A 17,210-nucleotide genomic window follows, 5' to 3' on the forward strand; every position below is an offset into this window, starting at 1 on the left:
TTAGTATTGGACCTGCCCACATGCATAACACTGCACTTCTCCAAGTTAAATACCATTTGGCAAACGAGGACCCATTTTCCCCAACGCATCAAGATCTGCTTGCAGTTGTTCCGTCTCCTCCGATGTCCTGACACCTGCACAAATCTTTGTATGATCCGCAAACTTGCAGGTCATTACCCAACACCTTTTAGGTTAATAATAGTTAGTAATGAGTTAAGGCCCTAACAAACACCGATCCCTGCGGAACACCACTGGTAACCGGTCTCCAAGCAGATTTCGGCCATTGTTAACTTTCTGCTTGCAGCCAATTCTTTATCGAATGTAGTAGGTGCCAATAATTCCAACTTGTGGAATAGCTTATGAAATGTTTTCTGAAAATACAGCTATACAATGTCTACCAAGCTATCTTCATCTACTAATCTGGTGATCTCTTCAAAAGCTTCAAGCAAATTAGTAAGACTTGACCTTTTCCAGAAGCCATGTTTGGTGCCCCTGATGATTCCTTCTCGGTCTAGGTGATCATATAAAGCATCTCTTATGATCCCTTTAAGCGTCTTACCTACAACTGAAGTCAAACTAATAGGCCTATAGTTCCATGGTTCTGCCCTGTCCCACTTTTTGAAATTGGAACTACATGAGCATCCTTCCAGTCATGGGGAATAGTCTCCGATTCTAGTGAGGTGTTAAAGCTGCTGGCAAGGAACTCGGAAAGCACATGCCCCATCTTTTTAAGAACCCTTGGGTGAATGTCATAAGATGGCATATTATTAAGGAAATTTAAATACAAAACCAAATAGACTCCAACAGTCCACTCAGACTTTCACAGAAGATATAGCAAAGGATAATAAAGGCTGACTGAATTAAAGTTACAGGTAGGCGCTCAATTGGGTACATTTATGGAGAAAGAGGGGATTAAGGGATATGTAATGGGGAGATGGTGGAATTGAGATCGAATTCCTCTTCCAATCTAAATCAAAATCAATGTAAATAGGAGCCAATTCACTCAGCTCCAGTGCACATTCTTGTATTAGATAGATGCAGTATCACAATGGGTGTGGAGCTATTTTGATGATATAAAACCTTGATCAACTTGGGGGGCGGTGGAAGAGAGGGAAAGGGCTCTTGCTGGAAATAGCCCCCGTATGGACACTGAGTGAACACAGATTGTGCTACGGTCTTGTACGTTTGCACTCCTCCAAAGATGTTTGAATAGCCTACTGATGCTCACCATCTAGGGCCACACATGACAAATGGTTGCTGGACAATAGGCAACAGGGCTGCCAACATTAATCAAACAAGGAGTTCATTCTTTCAAGTGAGAAGGGGAGAAAATGTTGGGGGGGGGGGGCTGAAATTGCAGAGGGACAGTGGAAGAGAAAGAATGCAGTTGGGCAGGAAACTAAAACAGCAAAAAACGCAGGATAACTAGGGGCAGGGGTAGTGAGGAACCGCCTAATACAATACCTGGGACTGAACACGTAGGTAAAATGGTAAGACTCCTAAAATTCTTGACCCAAGTGAAATTTATTAAGTGAAAAAAAATCCACATTTAAAGCACATGGCACCCCTTCCGAAAGTGTACAGCAATAGGTGATTAAAGAATTAGAGGTTTGTTATACAATTTGTCCAACATTCTATTAGTGCAAAGTCTCACAGCACAACAGCCTGAAAATCAAAAACACAATGTGAAAAATCAGAACCGGACATCTTTAGTACCACTAATTTTGATGATTTCTGGCACAGCTATGCTTAATTCAAGGTTTGTTTCGTTGCATTTTTTTTTTTTTTACATAGAACATAATGCTAGACACAAGACTCGTGTAGTCGTTATATACAGAGGTACCCTCCACATCCCCATGCAGTCTACTCTGTGCTTTCGTTGATCTCTGAACACTACCAAACATAAAAATAGATCCACAGCAATATTTCCCAAAAATTTACATTTCTTTTTAAAAACATATTTTCCATTTATACAAAACACCCCATTGTTGTACACTGTGCATTGTACAATCTGCAACTTTGGAATTTGATATGCATTATCTTTCTCTACAAGTTGAAGCAATCGATTTTTTTAAAAATGAAGCAAAAAGAATACACTAAAACCACTCAAGCCCTGGTGGCTGGCTGATGAAGAGTGGAGCCTGTGTATCCATCCATATGTGCAATTCGATGGTGGGGAGTGCGGGAGTTATTGAAGGCTGATGCACAAAAATACAGACACTTAAGTTTTACTCAGTAAGGCAGATATGGCAGAATGATTTAAAGGCTTTTAAGCATTTTCTTAAAAAAAACTCCAGTTTTAAGGCAAGAAATTAAATGAAAACATAGGAAAATTAAAAAAAGTAGTACCATATGTTAAAAATAAGCAGCCCTGCTGGAATTTTCCCTCCTATGCACCCAGCAGTAAAATAGTACATTCACGTGACTTAAATAAAATGCAAAAATTACAGATCAATATAAAAAAAAGACTCCATTTCATATAGTGACTACAACACAGGACGACTAAACACTACCACACACTGAAGCTGCTTTAACATAAGACAGCGGGTTGCCAACAATCATGTAATGGGTTTTCCAGCTAGGGATGATAAAGTGGGGAGGAAACACGATTACAGAAACAGCATTTTCTTTTTCCTTCAAAACATGCATGTTTGACAAAATGCCACACAAGTTCTGATCACGTTCAACATAATCAGACAGTAGGGATGTGAACAAGGCTCTGAGCTAGTGCGACCCAAAGTATACACTTTGACCCCCCTTTTTAAAAAAAAAGATGGATTTGAAAAAAGACCTGAGCAATTCAGCTATTTGTTTATACAGGCAAATCCCTTTAATTTAGCAAAATTATAGTTAGAAACCTTGCTAAGTAGGTCTTTTATACTTAGCAGCATAAACACTCACCACAATGCAGGCAGATGCTCCATCTCTAACACTCCTAAGGAGCTGCTAATATCTCACTTAAAGGGAAAGAATCTGGTGAAGTAGTAGGGCCCTGTGTATAAAAGATCAACTTACAAATTTAAACGGAGTTTGGCAATAGTTAAAGGGGTGCTTGCATTTACACCATGCATGAAATCTTGAGTCATAGGCCAGCTTACTCGAAAGCAACTCTTCTACGTGTATTACAGGAAACTCTTTTATCCGGCACCGACGGGACCAGCGTGGTGCCGGTTTATCAAAAAGTCCGGATTACAGAGAGGTATAGTTAAAAGGTACGAGAGCGCCGTACACAGCAACAAATCCAGGCTTCCCTGTTGCTTAGCAACAGGTGCAAGAAGCCCGGCCACAGACCAAGCGTCCCTGTTGCTTAGCAACAAGTGCAGGAACCCCCGATTACACAGCCAAGAATCAAGAAACAGCCACTAATATGAAGAAAAACTTAACTGAACCCACTCCTGAATTTTGCCGGTTAACCGAGATTTCCGGTTGTTTGGGTGCCGGTAAATCGAGAGTTTCCTGTGCTCAACTTGCCATCCTGACCAAGCTGCAGTGATGAAACATCTCTCTCTCTGTAATGCATGTCAATGCTCATAATAAACGGTGGATCTTTGCCCCTTTTTTGTTCTGCTTTGAACAGTCAGCCATGCAGTAGACTTTGACTTGGAGTGCGGACATGGTGCTGGGTTTCAGAGGCTGTGCTTTACAAATAAAGTATTGAGGGCTTTTAATGGAGAGTGGAAATGTGCATTACTAATTAGACCAATTCCTAGCAACTATAAAGATACTTTCAAAAGGAATCAATTGCAATTATCTGGCCAGTCCTCTACTTTTCCTATGACATTTATTTTTGCTGCTTCTCCATAATAGAATTTGAACATTAGCTGCATTTGTTTTGCACACGGAATATTAGAGTTGATCCACTTTCCAGTGACAAACTAAATTATGGAAACAAAAATGGAGAATTACATGCAGTATAGATACGGAGAGATTTGGAGTGAATTGATCTACATTAGATCTGGGTAGTCTAAGTTTTTCAGTAACATGATTCATAACAGCCGTCAAGACAAAAACTATTAAAACCTGGGGAAATAGCTGTAAATCCTTCACACACGCTGTACCAATTATGAGGGAATAAGTTGGAAGATTCTGCAGTTTGGTTTAAGATCAGATATTTTGCTCCAGTCTGACACAGCAAGCCAATTTCAATTTGGGCTGGAATAGGTGAGGCTTGTAGATCTGACGGACAATGCTTTAAGAACTGCAGCCATCTAGTGCACTGGAAGTTGGGAAATTTTCATTGGACCTTATTTTTGTGGATTTTGCATTTGGCCTTTTACCAAAATCACAAACATTCCCTTGTCCTTTACAGCAGGGGGTCGAAAGATAAGCAGGGAAATACCAAATTAAAGCCATGTGAAGTTTTTTGGGAGTTTGCTCTCCTGAATATTTGGCCCATTGGAGGGAATAATTACCAACTTGCAGCGCGTGTTGGGTACTTGTGTAAGATTTGGGGAACTAGACCCTTCTGCACATCCTTTACCAACAGGAAGAACAAACAATTACAACTTCATTAATATGTTGAAACCATGATCAGAAAAAGATGCAGAATTGGCAACTGCCGGCAGCCTTGTAATGGATTCCAAACTGAAGCTGCACTCTTTCTGATGGCCGAACTACCACCACACCTCATTAATATGAACTCTAAAGCTACTAATCCAAACTCAATCTTCTGGTCCCAAAATCACCATTTAAACATATATCATCACAGTACAGCCTCCAACATTAAGAGCTATGGACAATTAAAACCAATTCTACTACTAATACTAAGCTCTACCTGAATGCCAAGTTCAAAAATATCAGCCATTGAATTTACCAAATCTCCCTGCAGCAAAGTTGTTGTTTTTTAAAAAAAATGAGTTCCCCCCCCCTTTTTTGTAATGGGAGTTAAAAAGCGTAAATTTCGAAAGATGTAGTTTGTGCAAGTTCCTTAATTTATTCCAGTCACAAGGATGAACGCAATTTAAATTTACAGTTATAGTCCAGGGGTCCAAGTGCGTTTACGCAGCAGTGTTGGCAGTACGGCTAATTTTCAGAGCTGTGCGGGGGGTGGGGGAGTGGAACTAGGCAGATGCTGAAAATCTGAAAGAAAAAACAGGAAACACTGGAAACACACAGCAGGTTGGTCAGCATCGGAAAGAGAAAAGGCAGGGTAATATTTGTGTGTGCATTAGATTCTCTCCTGATGAAATGCTAACCTCTCTTTCAGGTCCTGAGCTGTTGTGCATTTCCAGCACTTGGTTTTTATTTTATAGTCCATTTTCCAGGCAATTCACCTCATCCTATTAATGCTTCTCATTAAAAAAAAGTCTGCATTTCAAGTGCCCTGATGGGAAACTCTTCCTATAACAAATACATTAAAAAAAATCATCCAATTGAATTCAGAAAGCACAATAATTGCTGGTCTTTGAGAGACTGAAGGTAATTTTATAAAGGACAGCTCTATTTCAGTCATTAGTCAAAGCGAATTGCAAGACCAACAAGGTGGGGCCATTTGTTTGATGTTTCTGCTCATATACAAGTTCTTGGGCTCCCAACAATTCCAGTTTGCAGCTGTGCCCTGGTGAAAGGGGCACAAAGGGGCCTAAAGCCAACCAAAAGAGTTGCTGTTCCACTGCCATCAATTAGCGGGCACTTCAGACAACCGCGTCTAGCTCGAAGGTGCAAGAGATTGGCAGATATGGAGCTTTGTGGCTGAAGTGAGATTCTGGAAGGCGATCCGACATCCAGGCAAAAAAAAAAAACCACGTCTCAGCTAATGTTTCTAAGAACCCATGCAGCTGGATGGTTTTTTTAAACTGAGGTAAAGGATTTGGGAATATTAAAACTTTTTTTTTTACTGAATTATGGGTTAGATCTTTTGGCACTTTTCCTTCTGACTGAAGGCATCAGTCGCACAAGGTAAATCTATAGGCTTTCGTTTTTAGGACTACAGCCCTCCTTTGAAAGAAAAATACTCTGCAGTGAAGTGGTTCGTTCATTCATTCAGCAACTTCCTGGCAAAAGAACCAGAGGGGAGAGGAGGAGAATATTTTTTTACGCAGCGAATTGTTGTGATCTGGAATGCGCTGCCTGAAAGGACGGTGGAAGCAGATTCAATAATAATTTTTAAAAGGGAATTGGATAAATACTTGAAGGGAAAAAAATTGCAGGGCTACGGGACTAATTGGCGAGCTCTTTCAAAGAGCCGGCACAGGCACGATGGGCCGAATGGCCTCCTTCTGTGCTGTATCATTCTATGATTCTATGCCAGCTTCAATCAAGCATGCAACCTGAGGTTATTGTGAAACTGTACCTTGTTGGGCTATGCAAGAAGGGTATTGAAGTCACAGTAATTCAACCATGGAATCCATACAAATTCCAATTGTAGGCAAAATGAGGTATGTTAAAGTGGCCGACATTTGCTACTTTGTGTGTTGAAACAAAATTTGTTAATTATATTGTAATTTGCCAAAACTCTCCCCACATTATTTTAGATTTATTATTTGATCAATTGATTATTTTAAAATGGTGATATCATACAAACCTCACACAAGAAAACAGTGAAAATATTAAATGCACTGCCCAATTGAAACATTCAACTTGAGTAGAAGATTTTAGTTGCACAATGGGTCAGATTTTCCCTGCTGGTATTTAAAAGCAAAATTTTAATTTTACATTAAGACCATTTGGCAAATTCAATTGACTTGGTATTAGTATAAATTTTGTGTTAAAATCTTTTGAGCAATTTTTTTTTTTACCAATAATCCTATAGTTTTTAAATATGATTTTTTTTTTAACATTTTGTCTTGGAAAAATCAGATTTGAACTCAAGAAGATTAAACTTTACAGATAATGCAGTCTGTAGACCATCAGAAAGAGGGGTTGCAGCTGTAACATCCACCAAGCAAATAACCTGAAAATTAATTGGTGCCTGAAGACAGAGAACCAAACACAGCTGTGCAAAAGCCGACAGTCAGGGACCAGGACTGTACCGTATACCCAGGTATCACAGCACATTGCAATAAAGTCTACATTTTGGTCCATATAAAAATAATGTATTGCAACTCAGAAAAGTGCATTTTTTTTTTAAAGGTTTTTTTTCTCCTGTTGCTGAGACTTCTGAGAAGAATTCTTGCTTGGTTTGCAGCAAGGTCCTCATGCAATCACCATCGGTACGTCATCTGAAAAACCGTTAATCAATGGTGCATCTTCATCATCATCGCCTAAGGGAGGGGAAAAAAAAGTGAACACCAACAGCCCAGTGAGTGAAAAACAATCTATAAGAAACAAATGAAAAAATTCACTCCTCCCCCAAGTGTTTAGTTCTTGAGTACAGAAGTGTCAATGTAGTCTCTAGTGCAAAGGCCCCGTTTTCAAACTGCTACTAGCACGAATGCAACCAGTTTTTGCATCATTCTGCGAATATTTTCAACACAATGGAGGTGTTTCCCAATCTCAATTAATGGCTGTGGCAGAATTGGGTTGGGCAGAAAACCAGGGAGATGAGCTGAAACCACCAGGTTTTTGTCATTTATGTGCGACTTAGTACTCTGGCATCTTTAAAAGTGTGCAGCTAAATTGGTAACTTTTTGGGGGGGGGGGGGGGGGGGGGGAGAAAATCTGCTGTTGCTTCTGAGGCCTTGAACAGAGAAAGACGTGGCTGTTCACCACCAAAATAGCCAGGTAGCAATTAGCTCACTCACTCAACTGGACGTTGCAAGATAATGATGGAGGAGCAAGGCCATTTGGCACATCTTAATTCAACCACCCAGATAGATCCTAATGTCGCCCCATTGGAGCAGCAATTGCTTCTTGAAATGATTCCAGGGTTTTCGCCTCCACTACTCTATCTGGATGTCTGTTCCACACGTTAATCACTATCAAGTAGAGTTTCCTGACCAGTCCTAAAATGATCTTTTATTGGTTTGAACCTGTGTCTCTTTGTTCTACTCCCACACTTTAATTTAAAATAATGCTCCCGGTTAACTTTATCTATATCGTTAACAATCAAACCACTAAAATAATCTCAAACACCTTTCCAGGCTGAAAAGCCAAAGTCTCCAGTCTTCCCCCATCACTGAGATACCAGACACTTGGGATTAATCTCTTGGCTATTCTCTGTACTGCCTCCAGCACCTCAATATCTCTTGTTTCTTGGCGACCAGGTGCTATTAAGTTAATTCATTACCTCCTCTGATCTTATATAATTTATATAAATTAGGAATAGCAGTGGTCCCAACACTGAGCCTTGGGCTCCCCATACACTACACCTTTTCAAATGAGTAGTATATTGTTTCCTATGTTTCAGCCAGTCTATTATCCATTACCAGGGATTAATCTGAATCCCCACAGACTTGAGTTTAACAGCCTTTCGTGTGGCTCTTTCGCGAGAGCCTTTTGGAAGCCATATTACACTATGTCATCGGGCTTTCCACAGTCCACAGGTTGCAACTTCCTCAGAGGTCAAGCCAATTGGTCAGGCAGGACCTTCCCTTTCTAAATCCTTAGCTTTAATTCAACAACAGAACAGCTAACCTCAAGAGCATTTTTTCAATAGGATTTTGCAACACCTGGTTCAGTGTTATTGTCGGTGAGATGAAGCGGTCTGGGAGAGCAGAATCCACCAGCGACTAAGCACACATTTCATCAACTTTCATCAACCCTACCATCTGATCCCACCACCGCCCCGTGCCCCGCCCCCAAACCCCCATTACAGTACCTTGCGACATCTTTTCTATATTTAAGGCATTATACAAGTGCAAACAATTCTTTTTGAAATGAATGTTAGTGCAGGAAATTCAAGGGTCGTGCCTGGAAGGGTGAGAATACTCAGTGGAATAAACTCACCGAGCAGAACATTGAATTAGTATTTCTATTCTTTGCCACTATAATGAAAATTGGCGAGAGGTCAGAGAGACGGACAGAACAAACTTGCATTTATATAGCGCCTTTCACAATCTCCTCAGGACGTCCCAAAGCACTTCACAGCCATTGAAGTATTTTTGAAGTGTACTGTAATATAGGCAAGCACGGCAGCCAACTTTCACACAGCAAGGTCCCACTTAAGAAATGAGGTAAGTGACCAGATAATCAGTCTTTAGTAGCGTCGGTTGAGGGATAAATGCTGGTCAGGACACTGGGAGAACTCCCCTGCTCCTCTTCGAATCTTTTCATGCGATCTTTTATGCCCATCTCAGTTTAACATCACATTCAAAAATACCTCGGACAGTGCAGCACTCGCTCAGCAATACAGTGACGTGCCAGCGAAGATTATGTGAAGTCTCTAGAGTAGGGTTTTAACCTACAACCCTTGAACTCCGAGCCAAGTCTGACACAGAAAAAAGAGACAAAGAAAAAAGAAAACAAACAAACAATTTCCTAGAATGGCCTTTCACATCCTCAAGACGTCCCAAAGTGTTTACAACCAGTGCTTTGAGATAAATGTTCAGCTGATCTGAATATCCAGTTTGCATTGGTTGATTGTTTTATAATGGTGAAAATGAACATTTTAAAACTAACATTCAGAATGGCATAAATGTAACATAATAATTGAAGCGAGAGGTCATTCACACCCTAAAGGAAAATTCCATCTGTGCCGACTTCTTAAAAGTGAGCCCTGTGTGTGGTTAGAGGCGATTAACTTATACTTTGTGGGCACAGACATGGTCGCAGTGTGACCCCCCAATAATGTGAGAGGGATTCAATCATCCAGTCTGGAGGATATTTGGTAAAGTGTTTCCAGTTCCTGAGGTGCTAAGTCAGCAGTGAAGTGCAGATTGCTCACAGATGCACTCTCATCAAACACCAGTTTCAAAAAGCAACCCAAGAGACGATATGAAGTAACATTTTGAGGTGATGTACAGCTTACAAACCTGTGAGCGAAACACATCCAGAGAGTGTTCACTTTGAAACAGAAACCCAGTAACTGGTGAAGGGACAACACTTACGACATTGAGTTCAGATTTGAGGATATGGGCTGCACCACACTTGAGCAGCACGCTGCATCATGATGGGATATAGTCTGTGCCAGGATTCTCTATACAGCAAGATCCTTATCCTAACTGCATTTTCAGGGCGACACCAAGAAAAGGCCAAATACTTTTTCCACAAGAGCAGGGAAGAAAATCTGAAGGCAAGCATCTTGGTCTGCTCTGGATAACCTTTGTAGTCAATTGAAAAGAGGCACGTACAAGTTAAGGGACAGGTTACTTGGCCCCTCAGTTGGGGGAAGATAAATGATGTAGGAGGGGGAAGTCTTAAAAATCAAGAGGAAATAGAATTTAATGAAAAAATTAATTTAAAACATGCCAAATATTTGCACGCAAATTATCAGCAACACATAGGTCATGCTGTTTCACAAACTGTTCCCCCAGAAACACTGCAGGAACTGGGGAGAAAGGGGGCAACAAAATAGAACACCCACATTCTATTTTGAAAAGAAACATTACAAACATCAGGTTGCGGTCTTTCATTTGGATGGAGAGGCCATGGCCACATACTTGGGGTCTGGAATCATTCTTAACAGCAATACAATGCTTTGTAATATAGCGTGAGCTCCGGTAACAGGTTAATAAAGTAAAACCCCAGGGTGCGAATTTGGTGGCATTTCATCTTAATGTATGATGGGATAGCGATGCAAAGCTGCGACAAAGCTGTTCTATGCATGCAATATTTTTAACAGAGCAAACCCTTACCTAGCTCGTCGCCTGAAGAAAACACAGCTGATCCTAATCGGGAATTATAGTGACTATTGGCAAAAGCTGTAAAGCTGTTCTGGAGCCTCCGATGTCGGACATATAACACAACGAAGCCGATGCCCAATATCACAAGTAGCAGGAACATTACTGGCACCACGATGGCTGCGACATCTGTAGATTTGGGACTTTTGGAAGCTGATGAATCTGCTGCTGGGAATGCCGAAGAAAAAAAACAAACCAGAATTTAGCGAGCATTATTTCAATCTAGTGACCCACTTAAAGAGAACTTCAAATATGCATCATTTTTAGCCCATCAACAAATTGGCAACAAAGATCAGGAAAACAAGTAAAACAGAAAATCCTGCAAATGCACAACAGGTCTGTCACCACCTGAAAGCGAAAGATAAGTTAACACTGAGTGGAACCTTACATCAAAACTGGCTTCTAAAAGGCCGATACCAAAGATGTGCACCTCTCTTTTACTTTTGTATTGACTGACCTGCTGATCAGTTCCAGTATTTGTTTCAGATTTCCTGCATTTAAGATTTTGTTTTATAATCCTAATAAAACTAACATTTTAAGTATATGCAGACTACACTGCCCAGAAGTGTTTAACTCTTCAACTTTGTCTTTTCTGGAAAAACTCTATTAGGTGTTTGTCAGATGCTGTTTTCTAATTACACAGTACTCTAGTGTTCGAGCCGGAGGCTACAGTACAGTCAGACTTGGAAATGAATTTATTTTTCTAGGTCTGTGTACAGTCAGCGTTTTAAGCAAGTTGTGCTTAAATCACAAGAAATGAAAATTGAAAATGAGAAACACAAGTTATTACCAGAGGCTCAACCACTGTAGACCCTTCACATAGTCACTAAATCTGGTGGCTTGACAATTCAATTTGGTGGCTCAAAATTCAATTAACTAGTTCATTTTGGTCACACCACTGTCATTAAAAGGGTACTTTTTGTTCAAAGTACCCTCCCATTTTGTCGAGAGAACTATCATGCTTCATAAGCATTGTTTGAAGTTTCTGTAAAAATTTAAATTTCTTGAGTTGCGACGGCCCTAGATTCGGCACTCCATCCCAGGCCACTGAACGATGGCAATATGGGGCTGTCTCCGAGTGGCACCATCGGAAACAACGGTGTAACTTCCGATTAGCCCGAGGACATCTCCGACATCAGCCTCTGGAAATTGTGCTACTAGCTGGGCACGGTTTCCCAGGGGCCGCAGCTACACTTCCGCTGCTTTCAGTGTGGCTGCCCTGGGGGCACGCCTCCCCCACCCCACTCAATGGCGGTCAGAGAGAGGCTGAGCAGCCAGGGAGACCCAAGTCGAGAAGCTCCATGCAGATACAAAAAATGACATTTCTACCAAAAGAAAATTCCAGTGTCTATTATTTTAAGAACGATCAGGGTACTGTATAATTAGAACTCTGCTCCCAGAGAAGCACTCAATAGAACTATTGTCCTCAATGGAGAGCACTTACCAACAAAAACTAGCTTTAGAGCTTTACCTTCCGCTTCAACGCAAGGTGGATTTTACAGAGGCAGCAAATCACAAGGATATAAATAAAAAATGTACAAATATGAAATAAATGCTGGGATGTAGAAGTGGAAGAGTTTTCCAGATGATAAATGGAAACTGCAGTTCCATCTTTAAGCAATTTTGCAGAAACTAGCCCATCTATATGTAATGGATCTGTACGCTTAATCAGATATTATGCAGCAACTTTCTCCCAGCAAGATTTTACTGAAGTTGATTGAAGTTTAAAACAAGTAATGCATTCCACACTTAATTCTTAACAGCTTTGAGATGCCCATTTGCGTCAGCAGCTCACTGAAGATACGTCAACTGTGACAAAGGTAAACTCAAAATATTCAAAGTCACAAGTGGTGGCGGCTGGGGGTGAGGGAAAGAGAACCCCGATGCTTTCGCATAGATTTAAACAAATCATTCAGATAGTCACCCAAAAGTAACTAGGAACAAAACCAATGAGGAAAGTAGTTAAGTAAAACTTTTGGAACTAAATTAAAATTACAACTAAATCTCTTCAAGTCAAAACTAAAATGAAAGTACAGGAAACTTTTGTTTAACCGGAGGTTAAATGTCCGGAAAGCTCTATCCACCGGCAAAATTCAGAAGTCGGTTCAGATAAGTTTTTTTACTTCTCGTTGCTTTTTTTCTCCAGTCAGGCTCTGCAAGGTCTAGCTGAAGCTGTTGCTTAGCTACAGAGACGCTTGCAAGCTACGCCGACTGTTTTGAAGCTGTTGCTAAGCAACCGGGTTTGTTGCTTCACACGGAGCTCAGAAGCTCCGTATGTTTTAACATTAGCGCTGGTTTCTCCGGCAGTTTTGATGGGACGGCAACAGCTCGGTCCCGTCAGTGCCGGATACCAGAAAGTTTCCTGTAACATTTAAGATAGAGAGAGCAGACAAAAACTAAAACCACTGATGGGGCTAAAATAATAATCAGTAATCCACAGCTTTGGGGAGAGAAGTTGGAAACTGAAAACCGTAAGTTACTGTTCTTCAAGACCCAATTTATTGTTGCTCAGCATTTCTCATGTACTTGTGAGTGGAGAGAAGCGAAACAATTAACATTTTAAAAAAACTTAAATTGAATAAAATTCAAAAAAAAGGCTGGAACTGTAATACGGAAAGCAAAAACTCAGTATGATCCCTACCCGCCCCTCCCCAAAGACTCATCCTACCATTTTGGAACAAAAGACAATACTACAACTAGGACTAAATTTATCCCATTGACTATAAATCATAGAATAGCACAGCACAGAAGGAGGCCAGTCGGCCCATCGAGTCTGTGCCAGCAAGTAAGACTGAAAAGCAAAAGGCCCAGAGAAGAAACTAAAAATATGATTTCTAGGATTAAAACACTTCGGTGTTCACATGCAACGTTCCATGTATTAGTCCAATTTATGTATTGATTTGCATGTGAAGTAAAGATTCTATGCAGGAACAATTGCATAATTGAACACGCTTTGGTACAATGACAAAGCCAATACTGTAGGCCTTAAATATCTCATGCATACTTGGCTGGCTGTAAGAAAATACAGCACCCAAGCCAAGCATTGTTTTAACTGCATATCAGACCCTTGCTCTACAGGCTAACTGAGAATTAGTTTAATGCTGCGTTCTGGTGTTCAGTGCATCAGTTATCAAATTTTCTTGACCTCACCATTTCCAAGTTCATCGTACAGCAGGGAAGCGGGTTCACCACAAATCTGCCCATTGTACAAGCATCTGGCTCGCACTGTGAACGTGTAGTTGTGGCCAAACTTCAGATCGGAAATCTTGAAGATGTTTTCCGTTGTATTCCCAAGACATACTGTCGTGTTGGTCACATGATCAAACATGTGGATCTCATAACCCTGAGGTCAAAGAAAGGACAAAGTATTAAGTTTTGCTGTTTTCTCTCCATTTCTCTAGGTGCCATCCTCCAGCAGATTCTGCAGTTCACAAGGCAATGGGTCAAAAGTTTTGCCTCCGTCTCCCTCCCCAAGGGTACAGCACTTTATATATAAAACACATACAAAGCAGAAGTGAAGGCCTCTGCAAAACTCTTCAACAACCAAAAATGTTAGACACAAATGGAAGAATAGCTGCAGCTGGAATTTAGTGATTTGGGAACCAAGACCCTGAACCTCCACCACATGACATTTCTGGGTCGGTGAAAAGCGCAACAAAAAGGCACTGTTCTATCTCCCATAGAGCACACCTGCCCCGGTCACGGGCAAACTTCGGTTTAGCACTCACGCTTTATATCATTCAGCACGGTGGCATAGTGGTTAGCACTGTTGCCTCACAGCGCCAGAGACCCGGGTTCGAATCCGGCCTCGGGCGACTGTCTGTGTGGAGTTTGCACATTCTCCCCGTGTTTGCGTGGGTTTCCTCCGGGTGCTCCGGTTTCCTCCCACAGTCCAAAGATGTGCGGGTTAGGTTGATTGGCTATCATAAATTGACCCTTAGTGTTAGGGGGATTAAATACGTGGGGTTACGGGGATAGGGTGGGATATGTGTTGGTGTAGGGGTTACGGGGATCGGGTGGGATATGTGTCGGTGCAGGCTCGATGGGCCGAAATGGCCTCTATCTGCACTGTGGCGTTTCTGTGATTCTGGTGAACAACCTTTAGCCAGATACTTTATTATTTCAATGCACGTCTGTGATGTGATGCCATCCTTATTACTTGTTGTTACCGTGAGCACCAATTTCCCAGTTACTCGGGCTTCTGTTTTTCTTAAAAATATACACATATATCTCTTTCCGTACAGATATATCTACACATTGCACACACTATATACACATTGCATGCACACGCATGCACACACGGCTCAAATTTTCAAGCCCCGTGGAGGCGGGAGTGGTGGGAAAATTGCAGAATCTGGGGGCCAGGAACCCGTGCCAATGTCCCAGGAGGCGGGTATCCGACCTGTGCTGGGAGCCGCCTCCCCAAGGCGGGAAGGGGAATCGTGCCAATTAACTTCCTGTTAACAGGTAGTTAACAGGCAGTTTTTTGCCTAATCCCTATTTTTAGCCCTGAAGTGTGGGCTTCCCGACGGCTCCGAACCACGCCAAGTTAGCAAGGCAGACCGTGGGTCTGCAGGGTTTGGAGGGGTCGAGATGTCCGTTGTGCAGGTGAGCGATGGGTGCATGTGTGCAGAGGTAAGTGTGTGAGATAAGTGTAAAGTGTTTTGATAAGTTTTACTTATCTTTACTTTCTCCTACAGGCTTCCTTCCTTCCTTCAGTTCTCGGGAGTCCCTCAGTTCAGCGGCACAGAAAGCAGAATGGCCGCTGAACTGTCAAAAGCTGCAGCCTCTGCTTTCTGATCTGGAGAGATCTCTAACTGAGTCTGAGTAGAAGGACTCAAGTTAGAAGACAGACTGTCAGTGTTTGACAGCTTCACAGAGCTGTCAAACGCTGATTTTGCATCTGTCAAAAGCTCTTGACAGATGAAATGTCAATCACTGATGTCACCAGTAACCAGGTGTCCCTTAATTGGCCCGTTGGGCAGGCTTAACAAGGTAAATCAAGGGAAAATAGCGTGGGTTGGCCACAAGTCGATGGAGGCGGGACTACAACCCAAAAAGTGGGAGTCCTGCCTCCATCACATCCCCATTGACAAAATCCAGCCCATTATATGCACACACTCTATACTCATACACACACACACACTATATTCGCACACACTAATTCACACACACACACTATATTCACACACAATTATATTCACACACACACAATTATTCACACACACACAAATTATATTCACACACACACAATTATATTCACACACAATATTCACACGCACACATTATATTCACACATACACACATTATATTCACACACACACACATTATATTCACACACATTATATTCTCACACACACATTATATTCACACACACATTATATTCACACGCTATATTCACACACACACTATATTCACACACAATTATATTCTCACACACAATTATATTCACACACACAATTATATTCACACACACACACATTCTATTCACACACACATTCACACACATTATATTCACACACACACTATATTCACACACACTATATTCACTCTCACACACATTATATTCACACTCACACATTATATTAACACACAAATTATATTCACACACACACACTATATTCACACACATTATATTCACACACACACACATTATATTCACACACACACACATTATATTCACACACACACACACACAATATTCACACGCACACATTATATTCACACATACACACATTATATTCACACACACACACATATTCACACATTCACACACTATATTCACACACATTATATTCACACACATTATATTCACACACACACATTATATACACACACACACACATTATATTCACACATACACACATTATATTCACACACACACATATTCACACACTCATTCACACACACTATATTCACACACACATTATATTCACACACATTATATTCACACACACACATTATATACACACACATTATATTCACACACACACATTATATTCACACACACATTCACACACATTATATTCACACACACACATTATATTCACACACACACACATATTCACACACTCATTCACACACACTATATACACACACACATTATATACACACACACACATTATATTCACACACACACATTATATTCACACACATTATATTCACACACACACATTCTCACACATTATATTCACACACACATTATATTCACTCTCACACACACATTATATTCACATACACACCTTATATTCTCACACACACACATTATATTCACACACACAATATTCACACGCACACATTATATTCACACATACACACATTATATTCACACACACATTCACACACATTATATTCACACACACATTATATTCACACACACACACATATTCACACACACACATTCACACACACTATTCACACACACCTTATATTCACACACACACGTTATATTCACACACACACACAATTATATTCACACACACACACATATTC

General features: G+C 40.9%; 1 protein-coding gene across 2 annotated transcripts in view; it reads right to left on the bottom strand.

Moving 5' to 3' along the window:
• Positions 1–1,505: 1,505 nt before the first annotated feature.
• The window catches only part of sorl1 (sortilin-related receptor, L(DLR class) A repeats containing), a 238,369-nt gene continuing 222,664 nt past the window's right edge, over positions 1,506–17,210 (bottom strand). The window contains exons 46-48 of one of the 2 annotated variants that reach the window (XM_085967698.1): positions 13,869–14,061; positions 10,674–10,883; positions 1,506–7,202 (exon numbers count right to left, since the gene is read on the bottom strand). In XM_085967698.1, the coding sequence (XP_085823824.1) occupies positions 7,135–7,202; positions 10,674–10,883; positions 13,869–14,061 (471 nt within the window). In that variant the 3' untranslated portion in view covers positions 1,506–7,134. Of the gene's footprint in view, positions 7,203–10,673; positions 10,887–13,868; positions 14,062–17,210 lie in introns of both variants that reach the window. The other variant, XM_085967697.1, reaches the window with a different exon arrangement.

Source organism: Somniosus microcephalus, chromosome 26, assembly GCF_052327205.1.
Source record: "Somniosus microcephalus isolate GS21.2 chromosome 26, FLI_Smic_1.0, whole genome shotgun sequence".
Lineage (NCBI taxonomy): Eukaryota > Metazoa > Chordata > Chondrichthyes > Squaliformes > Somniosidae > Somniosus > Somniosus microcephalus.